The sequence below is a fragment of the Chroicocephalus ridibundus genome, chromosome 10, assembly GCF_963924245.1.
Source record: "Chroicocephalus ridibundus chromosome 10, bChrRid1.1, whole genome shotgun sequence".
NCBI classification, from domain to species: Eukaryota; Metazoa; Chordata; class Aves; order Charadriiformes; family Laridae; genus Chroicocephalus; species Chroicocephalus ridibundus.
In genome coordinates, this window is record NC_086293.1 from 17,463,163 (window position 1) to 17,481,376 (window position 18,214).

General features: G+C 44.7%; 1 protein-coding gene across 5 annotated transcripts in view; it reads left to right on the top strand.

The window, feature by feature from the left end:
• Positions 1-18,214, top strand: part of CADPS (calcium dependent secretion activator) — a 221,235-nt gene that overhangs the window by 145,441 nt on the left and 57,580 nt on the right. For 2 of the 5 annotated variants that reach the window (XM_063347848.1, XM_063347845.1), the window contains exons 14-18: positions 3,864-3,965; positions 4,854-4,917; positions 5,688-5,811; positions 8,192-8,260; positions 9,129-9,146. In XM_063347848.1, the coding sequence (XP_063203918.1) occupies positions 3,864-3,965; positions 4,854-4,917; positions 5,688-5,811; positions 8,192-8,260; positions 9,129-9,146 (377 nt within the window). The remainder of the gene's footprint in view (positions 1-3,863; positions 3,966-4,853; positions 4,918-5,687; positions 5,812-8,191; positions 8,261-9,128; positions 9,147-18,214) is intronic. The other 3 variants (XM_063347849.1, XM_063347846.1, XM_063347847.1) reach the window with 2 other exon arrangements.

The following is an 18,214-nucleotide window of genomic DNA, read 5'->3' on the forward strand; positions in this document are numbered from 1 at the left end:
TCTTGCCTTTTTTGCCCTTCTGCTTCCCTCTCTGCCCACAACTTCTGCCATACACCTCAAGTGTCCGTGAGCAGGAGCTTTAGGGTATCGGATGAAGCTGCGTCTCCACACAGATGGAGAGGTTTATGTTGTTTGTTGACCCAAATTCATAGACCCAAACCCATTTTGTCCCTCGTGCGTCTGTATATGCCACGTACATGCAGAACTTCGTTTCACCCTTTTGCCCTCCCCTCGTCCCCCATCACGGCTTCAGTGTAAGAGCGATTGCGTGTGAGGACATCGGCTTCCCCCAGCTGCGCCCTAGCTAGCCTTGCTGCGGAAACGCTGCTCGCTGGGGGAGTCGGGGCTCCTGTCCGTGAGATCAAATAGCGAATATCCAAGTTGAACCGGAGACCTTTGCTGAGAACAAAATTGCCAACAAGCATCAGAACGAGCTGGTGCGACTTGAGCTTCTCCTGGGGAGTTTTTTCAGCCCCCATCAGCCACGCACTAGAATTGTCTAGAGCACAGGAGTGAATCTTAAATTACAGTCACGCTAAGCTGTATACCCTTTGTGTTCTTGCAAAAGGGAAAATAAATATGTTCCCTCAAAAAGATTACATTTTCAAAGTATATTTGACTTGAATATTTAATTAGGTTTCAAAATTACCGAGCTAATAAATTAAGTGCAAGGCTTTGGGGTAGTGTTTTTCCAGTTCTATGTATATCCTGCATTTGTCACTAATTAATGAGTTCCTAATGCTTCAGCTTCTGGGAAGATGAGCAACAAAGATTAACATAACTAGTAAACCCGAAGATGTGCAGCTGGGTTATAGTATTTGAAATTTGACAAAAACATTGGAAGTATTATTATTTGTGACATGGCTCAAGATGGGGGATTGTGAGGAAAGCAAAGATGACAGAACTGGTGCTAACCACTGTGACAACAACTTGAAAAGCAGCCGACATGACATCTTTCCTATCATGCTGCCGAAAATGTCAACTTTGTGAAGGACAGTGAGAAAATGGTTTGCCGAAAATTTGAAAGGTAGATTCAAGAGATGCTCATCATGTCAGATGCGATATAGTCCACAGCTGGGTGAGAAAGGGAGTCCTTGCCGTGGTGATGGCTCTCGGTTGGCAGGCCCTTCCAGACATCCGCGCTGCTCCAAAAATGGCTACAGCTGACCTGTAGATTGTCTCAAGTTTGCAGTAGCATGATACGCGAGAGCGGCGTGTGTTTACACCGCACGGCGGGTCCTGCATGGAGGGAGTGGTGGCCGGACCCACTGGGTTGGGTGTCCTTTTAGCTCACAAAGACCCCGAGAAAGGCAAAGACCCAGGAGTTAAGCCTACATGGTCTACGTGCGCCTCGGTGGTTGGGTTGGCATCCCTTGGGACGTTGTGACTTGGGTGAGAGCCGCCTTGGCCAGAGGTTTGATCTCCAGAGCCCACCCTTCGTCTTTGTGGGGCAGTGTTTTTGTTGTCTTCGTATGGGTCAGTGTTTTCAAAGCGATGCTTCCAGAGCCGCCACTGCCCGGCTGGGACGCGGCTGATGCTCTCACGTCAGCCCGTTTCGGGTGTCCACCATGAGTCGTTATGTGCCAAGTGCTAAATGACCGGTTCTGGCAAAACCGAAGCCCTTTGAATACAGTGAGAAACTGCGATTTGTGTGAAAGGGCTGCGACCCAACCCGAGCTGTCAGATCCCGCCATTAAATCTCACTGGTTGAGGTTATTGACCCAGCAAAGGGTAACATAACTTTCAGACCATTTCCAGTCCATCAGCAAATCACTGCCAGGGCAGGCGGCTTTTCCTACCTCGTTTGTCAGCGCTGATACAATTAACCCAGTGACACTCTGTGAGCTGTTATGGGTACAGCGGGAGAACCGAATGCCAAAAGTCAAATGAGGGCTTCAACCCTGCCCCTCGATGTACGGCGTTTATTGCGGTCTGCCTTGAATTATCTGCTCCTCTGCTTGGGAGCAAAGCAGGCGCTGCGAGGTGCACAGCATCACAAAAGGCATGAACATCTCTGGCTGAATATTAAATATTTTATGGAACTTTGGAATAAAAATATATTAAGCATGTTCAGACATTAATTTCTGCTCGATATCTAATTTGGTTTTTTTGTGGCTTGCTCATTTCTTCAAAATAACTAGTCCTAATTAGGTACTAATGAGACCAGATCCATACTTCCAAAACTGTTTATGAAATGTGTTCCCCAGCTGAGACATTTTATCCAAGTTTCAGCCTAAATCTTTTTTCCTTTTTTTTTTTCCTTAATACACAACCGAAATTGGCAAATAATCAAGTAAAGATTTCTGATTAAATGCTGTTTAAATTTAAATACACCCCCTGGTATTTGAATCTTTTTCTATGTCCACGTTGCAAGTTTTATTTAATGTATATTTAGCATTAAAATTTTGCAGTAAAGATCATGTAAAGTTTTCTAGTTCCTCTTTCCGAAATGTTTTAATGGTTTATTCACCTGTATTGGAATAGCAGAGTTCGTATTTATAATACTGAGAGCTGACTAGATGCAGGGTCAAGGAGAAGTGATTGTACCGATTTTATAGCTTTTAATTTTTTATAGGTTGGTTGGTGGTTTTTTTTAAGTTTAGGGCCTTTGATTCTTTAAGAGGAAAATAAAGCCAACCAATTAACCCCTGACAGGAGGTTCATTAGAAGCTTTGTAATCCCTTGCCAAGTCTTTTGTATAGCCAAACCAGTCTAGTACTGCGGATTTATGCAGCTTAAGCTGAACACTGGAGGAGGCCTTTAAGTAAGAACATTTGTTCAATTTTTAAGACGTCTTACATTACCTAAAGAGCGCCTGTACCAGCAGAGTTGCCCAGGAGTACACAAATCCGTAGACTTTGCTCGCCGGCAGTGGGGAGCGGTGCCGTTGATTGTCTGCCCGGCCGATTCCTTTGGTGGATGGATTAGACTCGCTCTCTCCTCTCGCCCGGGATTCTGCTGCGCGGCGGGTTTTTGGTTTTTTTTGCCGTGTGGGTGTGGGGGAGAAGGAGGGGATTGCTGCTTTCGGCTCTCGGATGGGTTGGCATCGGCAGAGGTACGGGGTGGAAAAGCAGGGGAACCACCGCATCATCCGGCCCCGGGAGAGCTTCAGCTGTGCTCTGTGACAGATGAGAAACACCCCAGGGCAGCAGGACCTGGGTGTCTCCCAACGCACTCCTGCGCACTCCTGAAATACCGGAGTGTCGTAAACACTCCGAGAAAATCTTTGATAAATTGTATCAGTGTGTTCATCTTTCTAAATTAAAATTAAGTGACTGAAAAGGCATTGCATTTTCAAATTCAAAATGCATGTCTCGTGCATATTCTGCTTTTCAGCAGAATATATTGAAGATGGGGCACTTCAAGAAATCGCTATAATGGGGTGATTCAGCGGTTATGAAGGAGTGCAGAATTTTATATTCCGTTTGTATACGTGCCTGTTGTCGGTATTCTTTTATACTGTGAACTGTGTTAAATTAGCAGCAGAATTTTTCTGCAGAAATTAAGTCCCTATTTTGCCAGCAGTGGGCCCGATCCTGCAGTGAGAGCTGGCGTCACGCTCGCTGTCGTGTACCTATATTTAAAAGGGGATTCTGCTTTTTCTGACTTCTCTGTCACAGAAAGAATAAAGGGCGGGGAGGGCAGGGGGGGTGTCCACATCCAGATTATCACTCTGAGATAATTCTTTATTCATTTATTGTTGAAACCTCGGCAGCGGTGCTGCCGTGACCACCCGTGTCTCGGCGTGGCACATCCTCTGTCCCTGGTTTCATGGTTGGTGATGTCCCCTTCCGAAAGCTGTGGGGATGAGTTACCGGGGTGGCGAGGTGGAGTCTGAGTCATCCGTGGCATTTCTCCTCCAGGCCCGACGGGATAGGAACTGTGACCGTAGACGAGAAAGAGCGTTTCGAAGAGATCAAGGAGCGGCTTCGTTTGCTTCTGGAGAATCAGATCACGCATTTTAGGTAAAGGCAGAGAGCCCAGGCTGAATGCCAGAGGACTGATTTCCTCCCAGCTCCCTCCTATAAGCAGCAAAGCCAAAAGGCAGGTTTTGAATGCACACGGGAATTTTGTGTAAGTGGCACAGACCTACACAGGGCAGAGAAGCTTGCACCGTAGCCTGTTTCTAGCCAGAGAGTCATTTTAAATATATAACCCTTAAAGGGTATTTCAAAACATCTTTCTCCCATAGGCATGGTAATGCTGCGGATTTTTTCTAAAATATAACAACAACAAAAAATCCCTTCTCCTCTGATTTCTCTCTTCCCCTCTGCTCGGTTATTGCTCATTTATTTTCCCTTCTCCCTAGGCAGGCAGGGCTTTCTGCAGGAATGTCGTAGTTATGGAAAGGATGGCTACTGCCCACACACAAAGGGATGAATCGCTCCTGCTCACCAGCGGGGTCCTGGGCGGGGGGTGAGTCCCTGCGTCACCCCTTTGGAGCTGCCGCTCGCCAGGGACGGTGGCTGCTTCAGCCGCTTACCTACAGCCTGGTGCATCGCCGGGGCTCCGGCTGGCAGTAAATGTCCTTTCCAGAGGGGCTTTTTTATTTTTTTCCCATTTTTACAAAGAGATTATATTTAACTCTCCTATGAGATCTAAAAATTCTCCAGGTGACACCCAGATTTAACAAGTTGCCAAAACTATCAACTTATTACTACCCCGTATTCTGTTTTGCTGCTTAGCATCCACGCCATCGAAGCCTTTTGGAGAGTTACCCTGTAGAAAGACTGCTCCTTCGGGGCAGAGGGACCGGTTGTTGCTTGGAGATATTTAGGAAAACATCTTTATAGCGCTGGAAAGGCTCGTTTGCATGCACCTGGTGTGATGTTAACATGATGTGGTTTTTCTAGGTACTGCTTTCCATTTGGCCGTCCAGAAGGTGCACTCAAAGCTACTCTATCGCTGCTGGAAAGGGTAAGCATAAGACAAACGGAGAGTAGTTAAAATTACCTGTATTCGTGGATCTTTCCATCTAGAAGAGCTTGAGGAACTGTTGTTCTTGCATAGGATGTGCAATTAATATAGTTAATATTGAAGCGTGGGGGTTTAGGTGGGGTTGTTCTCTCTCCTGCTTGAGCTCGGAGGCAGGTGTGCAGCCTGGCCACTAAAGCAGCACAGCCTGCCTCTGTCTTGGTAGTTAATGGTGGAGGATCTCGCTGGCAAGCATCTACGCCGCAGACCCTTGTAAATGATGCCTGGCTGCTGTCTGGTGAAATTCCCATCTCGAGGCATACTCGTTCCCCCTGGGCATATGAAACCTGCTCACCATCATCCTCCCCATCCTTATTTCAGCCTTCCTGCTGCTCCGACATCCTTCTCACCTCTGCTAACCCGCAGCTTGGCCAAGCCCAGACCCAAACCCAGGTCAATCAGCAGAGCCCAGGAAGGGCATAACATTGCCTGGCACTGGGGGAGTTGTGATAGATCTCAATGTCATGCCCAAAAAATCAGAAGCACCGATTTCGGGGCATGCCATAGGGTATAGATACAGAAGGGAAATAATACGGCAGGGGTCGGTCCTACGTCTCAAGCTGGCCAAGGTGACCTTGTAGTGGATCCTGCGTATTGTATGCATACCCCAAGAGCCACACAGCGCTAATGTAGAATGGATGTATGTGCTGGGCTGGGAGAAAAGCAGTTCTGTGTGCCCGATGCCACAACAAATCAGATTTTCTTGTGTCAAGGTTCTGATGAAAGACATAGTTACTCCGGTCCCTCAAGAGGAGGTAAAAACAGTCATCCGTAAATGCTTGGAGCAAGCAGCTCTAGTCAATTATACTCGACTATCAGAGTATGCCAAAATTGAAGGTAAGGCTCTTTCTTTGTGAGATTACAATTTTGTTATATTTCTAGGTGGCAACTGTGGCTGGGAGCTATTTAAAAGAAGCTCATTCGCTATTTATTCTCTTGTCAATAAAACTGATGTGATTCTGCATCATTTTCGTGGTGTTGGCTTCGGAAGCAGTTAAGAATGGAAGCTATGCAAAACATTTCTTTTTCTGGAAAAGAGAGAGGAAACAGTTAAAAGGAACTGTAGCTTTTTTTTTTTTTTTGATCGTTAGTGCATTTGGCCAGTGGTGTAGTATTCAGACTCATGTCGTGGTTTTAAAAAACAAATTGAGAAATACTTGGGATGTCATCTTTGCAGCTGAAGGTATAGTGCAGCTAATTGCTTGTGACAGTGGAGTTCAGGAAACAAACGAAAAATAAGATGCTGAAAAACTGTTTAATCTATGCTTAATCATTTGTAGCCAATTTAAAATGTCTTTTTTCTGGGAGTGTTTCGTTGTTGTCTTTGCAGTTTGCATAGCAGTCATTGATCAGTGATCCCATACTTGCATCAGATTTCTTTCTTGTCACTCTGAATCCGACATAGCTGATATTATTGACCTTTTAAGTTATGGGAGAATAACAACCAGTGACCAGAGACACATGTAGCCATCAAAAAGACATTTTAAAGCTTGCTAGAGGATATGTGTTAGCTGAAGCTCTATGATCCAGTTGTTCTTTACATGTTAATCAGTTTACGTTGGTACCTTGTTGGCTCCTCTTCCCAACTCGAAACTCCTTCCCAACTTCACCCGAGTTCCCAATTGTATGTTCCAGATGGATGGTATGTTCTGCTCTAGACTTTGGGTTTCTGTCATGTGTGATGTGAAGCTTTCCCACAGCTGAGATTATTGTTGTATGCCTCTAGGACAATATTGAGAGGAGGAAAAAAACCCCCAAAACTCCCTTTGATTTGTTCTTAGTTCTTGTTTACATAAAAAATTGGGTTATTATATGACAAATTGTCCAGGTTCTGTACATGACATGTCCTCTCTTTTTCCATTTTTTTTCTGTCTAACGATGCAAATTGTGTACCAGTGGTAATGAATTCATTGTTATGCATCCAGTGAGAAACACTTAAGAATTGGGCACTAAAAGGATGTTTATCAGCTCTTGACTTGGTAATGAGTGACAAAAATAGAGAAGGAACGAAGGTTTCATAAGCACTGTATTATCAGGCAATTTATCGAAGTACTCAACTTCACAGGATATTTTAATTGGTGTATTCTGTAAAATGCAATGTTTAAATATACTTGACGAGGATGGAGAAGGACTGAGAATCAAAAGCAGCTTTTCTGTTGTTGGATGCTTCTACCCAGGGCTGGTTCCCTTAGGTTCTCTGTATAAATATCACTAACTCGTTGGTAAGATTTGCTCTCTTCTTTCAGATAAATCTATGCAAAAACAAACTTTATGATCTGTAAGTAAAAATGCATTCATTTCCAAAGTAGAACAGTTAGTGTGTACTTTTCCTTTTGTGCCTCAATTCTTCTTGGTTGTGTTAATTACCTGCCCTCTTTTTCGCACTGTGACTTTTAGGTCTGGGAATACTTTGAAGCAACAAACCTTTTTTTTTCCAGCTACCTTTTCAGAGAAATAGTTCATTCCACACTACCTGCTCTCTTCTGCTTTTCTCCTCCTTTATCCGTGATTGGCCACAGCCACTTTTTGATACTATCTCTATAAAAGTGGTTGTAACACCAATTTCCAAGCATGCTGGGATTGTTAATTTGAACAACCCAACATCCGCCAGCTGCATGCATCAGGTTTTCTCTCATGAGCATAGTCCACTACGTGTTCAAATACTTCCTTAGAAGAGCAAATAACAAATTTACCTGGGTCAGACGCGTTCCTGCGCGCTGTACATGGCTTTGAAATCTTGCTTTTTAAAAGCTGACATTGGAGTAGCCACATGTTTGTCAGAGATGCAAAACCAACTCGGTGGCAGCGGTGCTTGAGGCTATGCTTATGAAGAAATACCTGTGAAAGCCTTAGATACTGAAGGCTGAAATCCTTAGTATCTCGGAGCCTTAAACCAATGAAATTCTATTTCCCTCTACTCATGACGTTTTGATCATTATATTCTTGCGAACAGTTCAGAGCAAACCTCTAGAGTCATGGTCACAGCCTCTCTTGTGACTCATGGGCATGCTGAATGGTTAATCCAATAGATCTCCAATTTTAACCCTCCTTTTTTTTTCCTTTTTTTTTTCATTTCTTCCTTTTATCCTGTGTGTATCCCAAAATACTCTACGGCTACTTTCCTTTTAACCTAATATAAAGTTTTCCTCTGACCTATAGCCTGTAACCTCTTTACCTCTGACCTAAGCCTCTTGCATGCCCAAATCCTCTTTTATAGGGAAAAAGAGAGAAATGTATGAGCATCCTGTCTTCTGCTTGGCCTCTCAAGTGATGGATTTAACCATTCGTGAGTACCTACCACCCTCCTCTCCATGCTGTCCTCACTCTTTCTGTTTTCATGGCCTCCAGAAAGTCCAGATCCAAACCAACTCACTCTCCTTGCTTCGAGTCTTTTAGCATTGGCTTGTCTGTTGCTTCTGTCTGTGAAACCCAGTGTGAGAAGTCCAGTCACTTTTTATCAGCCTAAACCAGGTTAGGCAATTAACCCATCTGTTTGTGACGAACTCAGACCGTCTGTAAGTTTTTTCAGTTCTTCTTTATGTCCGTGACCTGAATGCATTTTTACTTTGCTTCTGTGTAACCCCAATTTGTAAAGTGCTTGTCACTGGTACACAATCAAAAGGTAGCGGCTACATCGGGGAGCAGTGAGCTAGAGGTCAGATAAAGGACACTTGGAAAAAGCCATCCCTTTGCCTGCGTACAAGATCTTTACCCAACCCTGTGTACAAGATCGTATAAGGCTGTCCTTTCTCTGTACATCAGATCTTACGTGTCTCCTGTCTGTTAGCTCTCGAGCGGAAGGATGCGCTTTACTCGCTCTCCTCCTCGATTTTTTTACTGACTCCTTTGCACCGAGCTCTGGAGGGGACATCCCGTCCCCGCTGTCACTTGGACATCCCCTCTGTGTCCTCAGGGCTCGCCCTCTCTGGTTTTCTATTTGTGCAGCGTTTTCTTTCACCTCCGTGAAAGGAGCTTCTTTTGGTAACCCCATGCTTTGGGGGGGGCGGGGGGCGAGACGGGGCGACTTTTCTTCTTTTCAAATGTCATATATCACGCATAACTGGGGGGCTGTGCGATCCACTTGCTCATTAATCCTGCATATCTGTTCTTGTTTCTCTCTTTTCTCTCCTTGTTGCTTTCTCTCTTTCATATAGAGAATCAAAAGGACGCAGGTGAACAATTGTATATGCATTATAAATTGCTAGGACTGTTGAGTTATATTTATTTTGTTTTCTTTTTTTCATAGCTCCTTAAGATATGTACTCCTTCAGGCTGAAAATGGAGATGCATTGATACTTAAGGAGTTAATTTGTGCTGTCTACATAATCTCCTTTTCCTCCTTCCTTAGAATAGAGTGTAGATTAGAACTACCTTGTAGAAATAGCGTGTCTTTTTAGGAGACAGTTTTAGAGGAGAATCTAGCCTTTGCAAAGAGAAAGTTTCTTGTTTTCCAAAAGAACCGCAGCTCATTTTTGATGAAAAATCGTTGGTGATTTGGCCATTAATTTAACACACCTTTATACACATTTATAACTAAACTAACGTTCATTTTTGTTTTTCATATCTTCTGTTTGATCCCCTGATGGGAGAACTGGGTTTTTAGTATTTTTTTTTTTTATTTTCTATTTTTTTTTTTTTGTTAATGTGTAACAAACGATCCGGTCAGACAGAAGTCGTGTTTGTCTCTCGTTTATAACCTGTGGTGACATGTAACGAGGCAAAGGCTCAGCTCAGACCCGGGCGCTTCGAGTGCCCATCCCTTCGGAAGGGACGGCGGAGCTCTGCAGCCCCTGCTCTCGTTTCTGTTGTATCCCGGAGTCCTAGTTCCAAAGTCCTTGAAACCTGAACTGTTCATTTCTTTTTGTGAGTAGATTGTTCTGTTTTGTGGAGGGGAAAAAAAAAAAAAAAAAAAGGATGGGGTTGATTTCTCTGTGTGCAAAGGGAAATTGCTTTTAAAAAGCAGTACAAGAGGTTCTGCCCTGGCTTCCCCAGGCCTCCACAGCTCAAATTTGGCCCAGGATCTAGAGCGATTGCGTGACACTGAAATTAATTGTGAATAGAAATAAACATTTAGAAAACGGAGAATGATTTTTCCCTATGGCTACGAGAGGTGCAAGTAAGCGAATAGAACAATCCCCGCTATTCCCATTCACTACAGCGGATTAAAGGCTGGTGTGCGCTGAGCACGATAAATGCACTGAGCATCGCGCTTGCCGGCCGCGGCTCATCACGTGCTTGCAGTTTAGAAATTCGGAAGGACGTTTCTATGGCCCAGCTCTTTTAAAAATAAGACTGCTGCTTCTCGATGCTCGGAGCGAGTGAAGGGACGCAGGGAGCTGTGACTCCGCTGCTTCATGCCCACAAATCTCCCATTATCTTAAGTGAAAAATTTTCGGGCAAGGTCAGCAGGACTCAACTTGAAACCAGTTCCTCAGCTTAAGTGGAGTCAAAAGTGACTGGGTTTTGGCCTGACTTTTTATTCATGTTGCCAAAAGCAAGAATAAAAATAAGATACTGAAAACAACTTCTTCTTAAACACAACAATGTCACCCTTTGATGTCCTTTCTCCTGAAAAGCATTTAGTCTCTTGCCTCACTTTAAAAATATTGATTTGAAATAGAACATTAAACAGAACATTATGCTAAAACAATTAAAGATGAATGACTTGTTTTAATTATTAATCAGACAAAACTACTAACACTCAGATTAATAAGTGCAACCTTTTAACAAGCGTTCGTCTGCTTATTTATGTAAGTCAGGAATGCATCGTTCCTTCAGAAAAGAGTAACTTCTCCATCCCACGCGCGCAGGATTTGTGACGTGTGCTGCCCTGTGCTGGAGTGCGGTGGCACTGAGGGACCCCGTGAGCACAAGTGCCACTCTGCGCTGCTGGAGCTGGGTACCGGCAGCTCTAGAGCTGGTCCCAGCCAAGGCGATACTTGTCAGTTTGGCAATTGGTTGTGTTTAGTATAAGCCTTTTTTTTTTTTTTTTTTTTTTTTTTAAAGTTTTCAGACCAAGTATTTCTCGTGTTGTGCTTTGGTTTTGGTCTCTGTAAAGAGAGGCTTCTGGTGGTAGTGCTGCGTTGATGCGCAGAGGTGAGAAGTGGAGGAGAGGCGGGGATGGAGGCAGCTCCCTCCTGGCTGCCGGGGCGGCAGAGCAATGGGGCACGGGCTGCAAGCGGAAAGTAATGGAGAGCAGAGGGGCTCCCTGGAGTCCTATCGCTCTGTCACCAAGGGAAATCAGCTACTCTTGGGCTATTCAAAAATGTTGGTTTCGTGCTTGTCCAGCAGCCTCCCCAGCCCCTGGCCAGGGAAGCAGGGCTCCGGAGGCGCAGCATCGCACCATGCTGCGTGGCTGGCACGCACCGTCCTCCCCAGGTCTGTCCGTCCCGGCCGGGCTGGCGGGGAAGCCTGGCTTCCCTGGAAAACTCACCCAGCGGTGGTGCCGGGGTGGGTGCAAAGCCAAAATGTGGTCAGTGCCAGGGTAGCTGCATCCCATGGAGCGGTGAGGGGCAGCTGCAGTGCCCCTGCAGAGACAGACGTCTCTCAGGTGCCTGTGCCAGGCTGGGGACCCTGGTGCACCCGCAGGAGAGGGACAAACTTGAGCATAGGAAGTTTCACCTAAACATGAGGAGGAGCTTCTTTACTTTGAGGGTGGCAGAGCACTGGCACAGGCTGCCCAGAGAGGTGGTGGAGTCTCCATCTCTGGAGACATTCCAAACCCACCTGGACGCGTTCCTGTGCCACCTGCTCTGGGTGACCCTGCTCTGGCAGGGGGTTGGACTAGATGATTTCCAGAGGTCCCTTCCAACCCCTGCCATTCTGTGATTCTGTGACAAGCACAGTGGCTTCGGCTGTGCCAGCCTCAGCTGGCAGCGGCCGTGGAGCATCTTGCACATCGTGATCGCCCCAGCAGGCGCGGAAAGCATCCTCAGCCGAGGAAGAGGGTGCAGGAGGGGTCGGGTTTTGACTAGAGCAATACAGCCGGTTGTTAAGAAGCAGTGATATTTTTCAAGGCATTCATCCTGGCCCTTGTCACAGTCCCCGTGCTCACTTAATGTCACTTGCCTTCCCTGTTTCTGTGCACGTATCCCTAACTCTTCACGAGGGCACTGACGGGTTAGGGGCTGAGCCACCTGGTCCAAGACAAGGAGAGGTCCTGTGCGACTTGTCAGCCCAGCCACCGCTGGGCAATCACTCCCAGCATTTGTGATAAACCACAAAGCCTAAAAAAGAAAATAAAATTACATTCCTCAAATAAATAGGGATGCGAAATGTATGAAAACATCAGTCTTTGTATGTGGGAGCGGAGACTGAAGTCATTGATAAATCATGCACTTTAACTCAGGCGTGACTACAACCTGTATTTGTGCGCTGCTGAACGGCGGCTTTATTTGTTTCATTCCTTGAAATGGCATTCGGTTGTATTTAACGAAGAATCATTATGCAGCTTTCAAGATTTCCTCTCGCCCTTTCCAAGGCAGTGTGTAAAGCAGTATCAAAGTTATTACAAGGGCTGCAGGAATCACAAAGATCTGCATTGTGCCATTATCTTTCCGCAAGTCGCTCACCAACTGCAGAGCAACTTGCTGCCTGAGGCATGAGATACAATTCAGACATGCAAAAATTCTTCACTAGGCTGAATAATCATCAGAAAGTCAGAGGATCAGTTCTCTCTTCAGTATGTTGAGTTTTGAGAGCTGAATCAGAGTCTCTTTCTGAGTTGAAAAAAAAAAAACGTTCCTATGAATTTTTCTAACTTTTAAGATAACACATCTTATTTTGAAAGAAAAAATGATATAATCACTGAAATCCCTTTCAGATACATGCAAATTCATTTCACAGATATAATAAAAGGCTGCTTTGCCTCATCCTCAGGCTAAGTCCATTATTCTTTATAGTTATCTTGAGAACAGCAGCTCTTTTTATCATTTTCATTATTGTCTCGCAAATGAGCGCACACGTAACGCTTATGCACCAAAGCCTTTGGCAGCGGTCGTATACTTTTAATTATTACAAGGAAATCATCGAGTCAGTGGCTACGCTTTTAAAAAATGTGAAAAGTCAGTAATACTCTTCTCTTATTGCAAGTGTAATTCTCACCGTTGCTGATGTGTTAGTAGCCCATCTAGCAGAAATCATGGTGCTGGGTGACAAGTACGCAGGTTGAAAACCTTCCATTCCGTAAGGAGTCGCACACAATAAATTGTATTCAATATACATACCCGGGGTACCACAGATTTTTTAACATACCTGTTATACTCATCGCAGGCTGAAGCTTATTGTAAGAAGAACCCTATAATTTGCCAAGTAATTCGAGTTTCTGCAATTATTTAATTTGCAAGTATCATGCAGAAACGTAAAAGAAGTTTGTCCAGGAAGGCACTTGGTCAGGTTGTTAGTAAGGAAGAAGCTGCTCCTGCCTCTGGTGTTTAAATCTTACCCGTTTGACACACGTGAGCAAATGACTACAAGAGCGTTTCTGATGCTAAACTGGCTGTGGCGAGGGATTAGAGAGGAAAAGGACAGGGAAGAAAGAAAAGCCAAAGTGAAACAAAACCTGCCACACACGCTGCAGCTGATCGCTGGCAAGTGCCGTAAACCCCATCCAGCATCACGCATCTCCCTTGCTCCCAGCAGGAGCCGAGACACCCCGTGAAAGGGACCCACGTGTCATCTCCGAGACCCGGACCAGGAGAAGCACATAAACTCACAGGGCAGTGCCATCACGGCCCCATTTGTATTTAAATTTACCAATGAAATTAATCGCTTCCCTTAGCCAGACCTTACTCTTTTAAATTTTCTTGCAATAAAGAGGCAACAAAGAAAAGTGTGGGTCAGGGCTCACGAGGTGTTCAGTGTCCTGAGGAAGGGAGAGAGCTCTTTGTCTCCTCTCCTCTCCTTCAGCTCCAGGTGGTTTTGCGGCCATCGTACAAGAGCCCTGGATTTGGGTCTGCAAAATTTAAATGAACAAAAGAACCCAGTATTTGTGCAGATTGGGCCAGATCAGAATTACATGGCAAGTTTGTTGCTTAACCTGCTGTAATCGCTTGTGGAAGCTTGTTTTCGAGAGCCGGCGGGGGCGGAGAGATGCCAGGAGCAGGGGTAAGGCACTGGGGGGGATCTCTGGCAGGCCCCCCAGAGAAGTGGAAGCCACCCCGGGGCACTGTGCTGACAGCTGCACAGCGGGAGTCTCCTCCACGCTGTTTGGTTCCCTGCACTAGGGATTCGTGAAGCCCCGATGCTGCTGCATCTCTTGCCCCTTCCTCCTCCTCCTTCGCTGCTAATGACCTTTCCCTAGGACACAAAACACTTGCACAAGTCGGGCCCATTCGACACGATGGGGTCTGGTTGTCCGTGAAGTCTGAAATCTGTTTTTTGATGGGCAGCTGTTGCTGGTGCAGGGGCTGGACTCACATTTAAGGGCTCTCGAGGGTCGCGGTGCTGAGGGGGGCGGTGGGATGCAGTCCTGGGATGCCATTTTCCCCTGGCTTTGATGCTCTTAGGAGGACCTCTCTTGACTCTCCCAACTTCGGAGCCCGACAGACTGACCTGTGTGGCTTCTCACCAGGCGGTTGCCAGATGCGGGTGGGAGGACATGTGGGGTCCCCTCTCCCCACCGTCCCTTCTCCTCCAGGGCCCCTGGCACAAACAGCCCTCCATAGGGATGGGCAGTAAAATATTCTTCCTACATCTGCATGTTGAGCTCAGGAGCCATCAGTGAGTAGCCAAATTGAATTCTTGCTTATGTTTTAAATTAGAGTGAAAGTCATTAGGCCACTGCCCAAAAAGCAGTTATTTTTGTCACTTGAGGCTGAGAGGTTTGTTTCTGGGGACAAAGCCGCCCTTGGTAAACACTGCACAAGGATCAGGATGATTCCAGACATGAATGAACCCTGTTATCAGAAAACAACAACAACAAAAAAAAGCCTGAAACCAGTAGCTTGCATCTAAGAGTCTGAATTAAATCATTACACAGCTTAAAAGACTCAAAATATCTGTGTGTGTGTGCGTGTGCGTGCACGTGCGTGTTGTACGTGTGTCTATGTACGTATGTATATCTATCTCTGTGTATGGAGAGGGGAACAAACCTAACTCATACTCTTCAACTAACGGTTTACTCGAATATTCTTTATTATACTTTGATAAGTGTTATAATTCTGTGAGAGTTAAAAGCAATCAGAAATCTACTTTGCACAAGCCAACCGCTTTTTTTTTTTCCCCCACTGGAAAATGCAAGCAAAATGGCAAGGACTTTTGGCAATAGAATGTCCAGATAAATATGCCAAATTCCCTGCAAATGGCATTATTAAAAATAGTCACAATGCTGCTAAAAACTGTTATTAAATGGAAAAGAAACTATTGTGTTAATATATTCACGGTATGTAATTTATTCTCAGAGTGTATGTAAAAGGAAAGGCTATTTTCTTTGAATTTTTCCTATGCTGATATTGTAAACTATATGACAGATGGGTCAAGTCCTGATTGCAGTATTCTAACATTTGGAATAGCAAGTAACATATTTGATAGAGCTGGCAAGTTTTTATATATGATTCAACCCAGAATATAAAAGCCACTAGAATTCCAAGTTGAAAATAATTAAATGAGCTGGAAACGATCAGGAACCACACATTTTTAAGTGACAGATTTTTTTACATGTTTAAATTGCACAAGAATATTTTATAGCTCCCTTTAACCAACAGTGACGTTTAATTCTAAAATGTGTAATTGATATTTGCAAAGCAATTAATTCCTGTGGCTCATTATTCTATTGCTAAATGTACCTAAGCACTGGGGCGCTGACTTAAAGTCATCTTTTTTAGTTTACCTTGTCTGAATTCCAGAGTTTTAACTGAATTAACCTATTCCAGTTCCCTCACGTGGCTGCGTGAAGTGCAGTTTCATGCTTGCATTGGATTTTTAGCTTTCTGATTGCACAGAACTGTAGGATGTTCGAATCTGCTGACTTCTAGTATACGTGTTGTCAAATGGTGTCATTGCCGTGTAGTACTTCAAGTACCGATAAGCAAAAACCCAGCAGCTTATTCCATTTGTATTTGATCATTTCTGCTTATGTTCCTTTTGAAGTTTCCATCTTTTTGTCACTGTTTATGAAGTCATTTGTCTCTTTACTTTTGGCGTCTCTCTCTCCGTCATGCACAAGCAGCCCGTCCGTCCAAGCCTAAGCCACCGGCTGGGCCACCATCATCTCCTCAAACGCAGACTAACATGATAAATCATATGCTCAAAGGCATGGCCAAACAGCCGCCAAGTACTGTAATAGTCTTCCTTCCTTTTATTCAGTGGTTTTCTAGTCTAGCAGTTGCTTGCGTAGCAGTAGAAAGCTAGTTCTCATGTGCAGCTTTGTACAAAACACCTAGCGCGGTCTGGTAGCTTGTAGAGACTTAGAGGTAGCATTGATTTCAAAATGTCCACATTTTTTTGTCTAGCAATGTCTGACATATGCAACATTTTCAAATATCAACGTCAGCACAAAATAACATTGTTGTTGCATAACATTTTGCATGAAAACTATAAATATGTATGAGCTTTACATGATGTTGGATGAAATGTTTGATAAGTATATCGTATACGTTTCATGTAACTGTCAGTGCTCCAGCTATCTTAGCAGAATATTCTGATGTATAGTAACTTAACCAGGGAAATATTTAAAATAAGAAGAAAAAAAATTAAGATTGACATCTGCTGGCTGCCAAAGTTGTATAAGCATCAATATTTTCTTTAAAGACAGCATCTCCGAGCAGTTGTTCTTATTAACACTTTTGTCTTTTAGTTGTATTTGAGAGCAGATCAGTGTTGCAAATGAGAATGGGCCTGATGCTGCTCTGATCGATGGAAAAGCTTCCCCTTGGCTTCGGAGGTGCAGAAACAACCAGAGTTTACTAAGGGACATGTCTTTGGACTTCTTTTGCAAAAGGAAGAGGTTTCTACTTCTCGCAGCCAGTGAGATGCTGGATTGAATAGGAAAAAGAATGAGGAGTTAATCAGCAGTTCTCCGGTTTCAGTATTTGCCCAATAAATTATATTAAAGGGATTTTTTTGTTTGTTTCCAGTGATAGAAGAAACAAAAGGAAAACTGGAGAAGAAATCCCTAAGGCCATGATCTGTGGCATAAATCAGCAAAAATGTAGAGTTAATTCGCATGGTGCTGTACCATGCTGCATCTCTCAGCCGAGCTGAGCACCTGCAATGCCAGGCTTCAGCTGACCGGGCTGCTGGGCTCCTCTGAAAACCAGCCATGTACCCCTCCCTCGGCCACTCAGATGTGGCCATTCTGAAAAACACGGCTTTCCTTTTCATGGGAAACTTGTTACCTGTAAACAGGCAATCAGGGAAAACTAGGAGTGGGCAAGATTTTGAGGGGGAGAAGTAAGTCCTCGAAGCTCACCCAGCCTTGAGCCAAGGCAGGGACCCCTCGGAGCAGAGCGGTGCCATCTGCCTGCAACCACAAGTGTCTGTCCCGTCAGTAAAAAAAGACCTAAACGCTAGCAAAAAACCAGTGCGTGCTGCTGGCTTGGCTGGGCTCCTCTGGAAATCCCCGGGGGGGGCTGCGAGTGACGGCGCTTCAGTGCTTGCACTGCTGGCGTTTTGCTGCGCTGGGGACGCGCAGTCGGCTGTACACCGCGAATTGCAGATGGATGTGGCTATTCGGGTGGGTTTGGTGCTTCACCCATTTATGAATTCTCCAGCTTTCGTATCCTGGAGAGTTAAAAATACAGGTTTTTGACTTTGCACACCTTGGGACGTGAGACGCGGTGTCAGCGCACAGAAACCTCCTCGGTCGCACGCGGCCAGCTCTGCGGGAGCTGTCGTTCAATGAAAATCTGACAGTTTTCTTTTTCTCTTTACTATTTCTGCTGACACACTCTTAAATGTTCCAGATTGTTACCACCTCGTCTCTTTACTATGTTAGCAATAATATAAATTACCTAGAAGAATATAATTTGATTCTTTTTAAAAGTCTTCAGAAAACGCTGCAAAATAGCTGAATATGGCTAAAGAGCAAGCTCCAGGATTTAAACTCTTTGGTTTGTTTGCGGGATTTTTGCTGTAAAGTTGCATCTCCTTTCCCATATAAATCTTACCTATGAACGCCTTAGTGGGATTTCCCACTTTCCACTCCCTCCAGCATGCGTAACTCCTTGACCCTTGTGGAGTTAAATCCTGGAGCAAGGCAGACCTGCAGATTTTGCTTTCAGTAGCAGGTGACATTTAAATT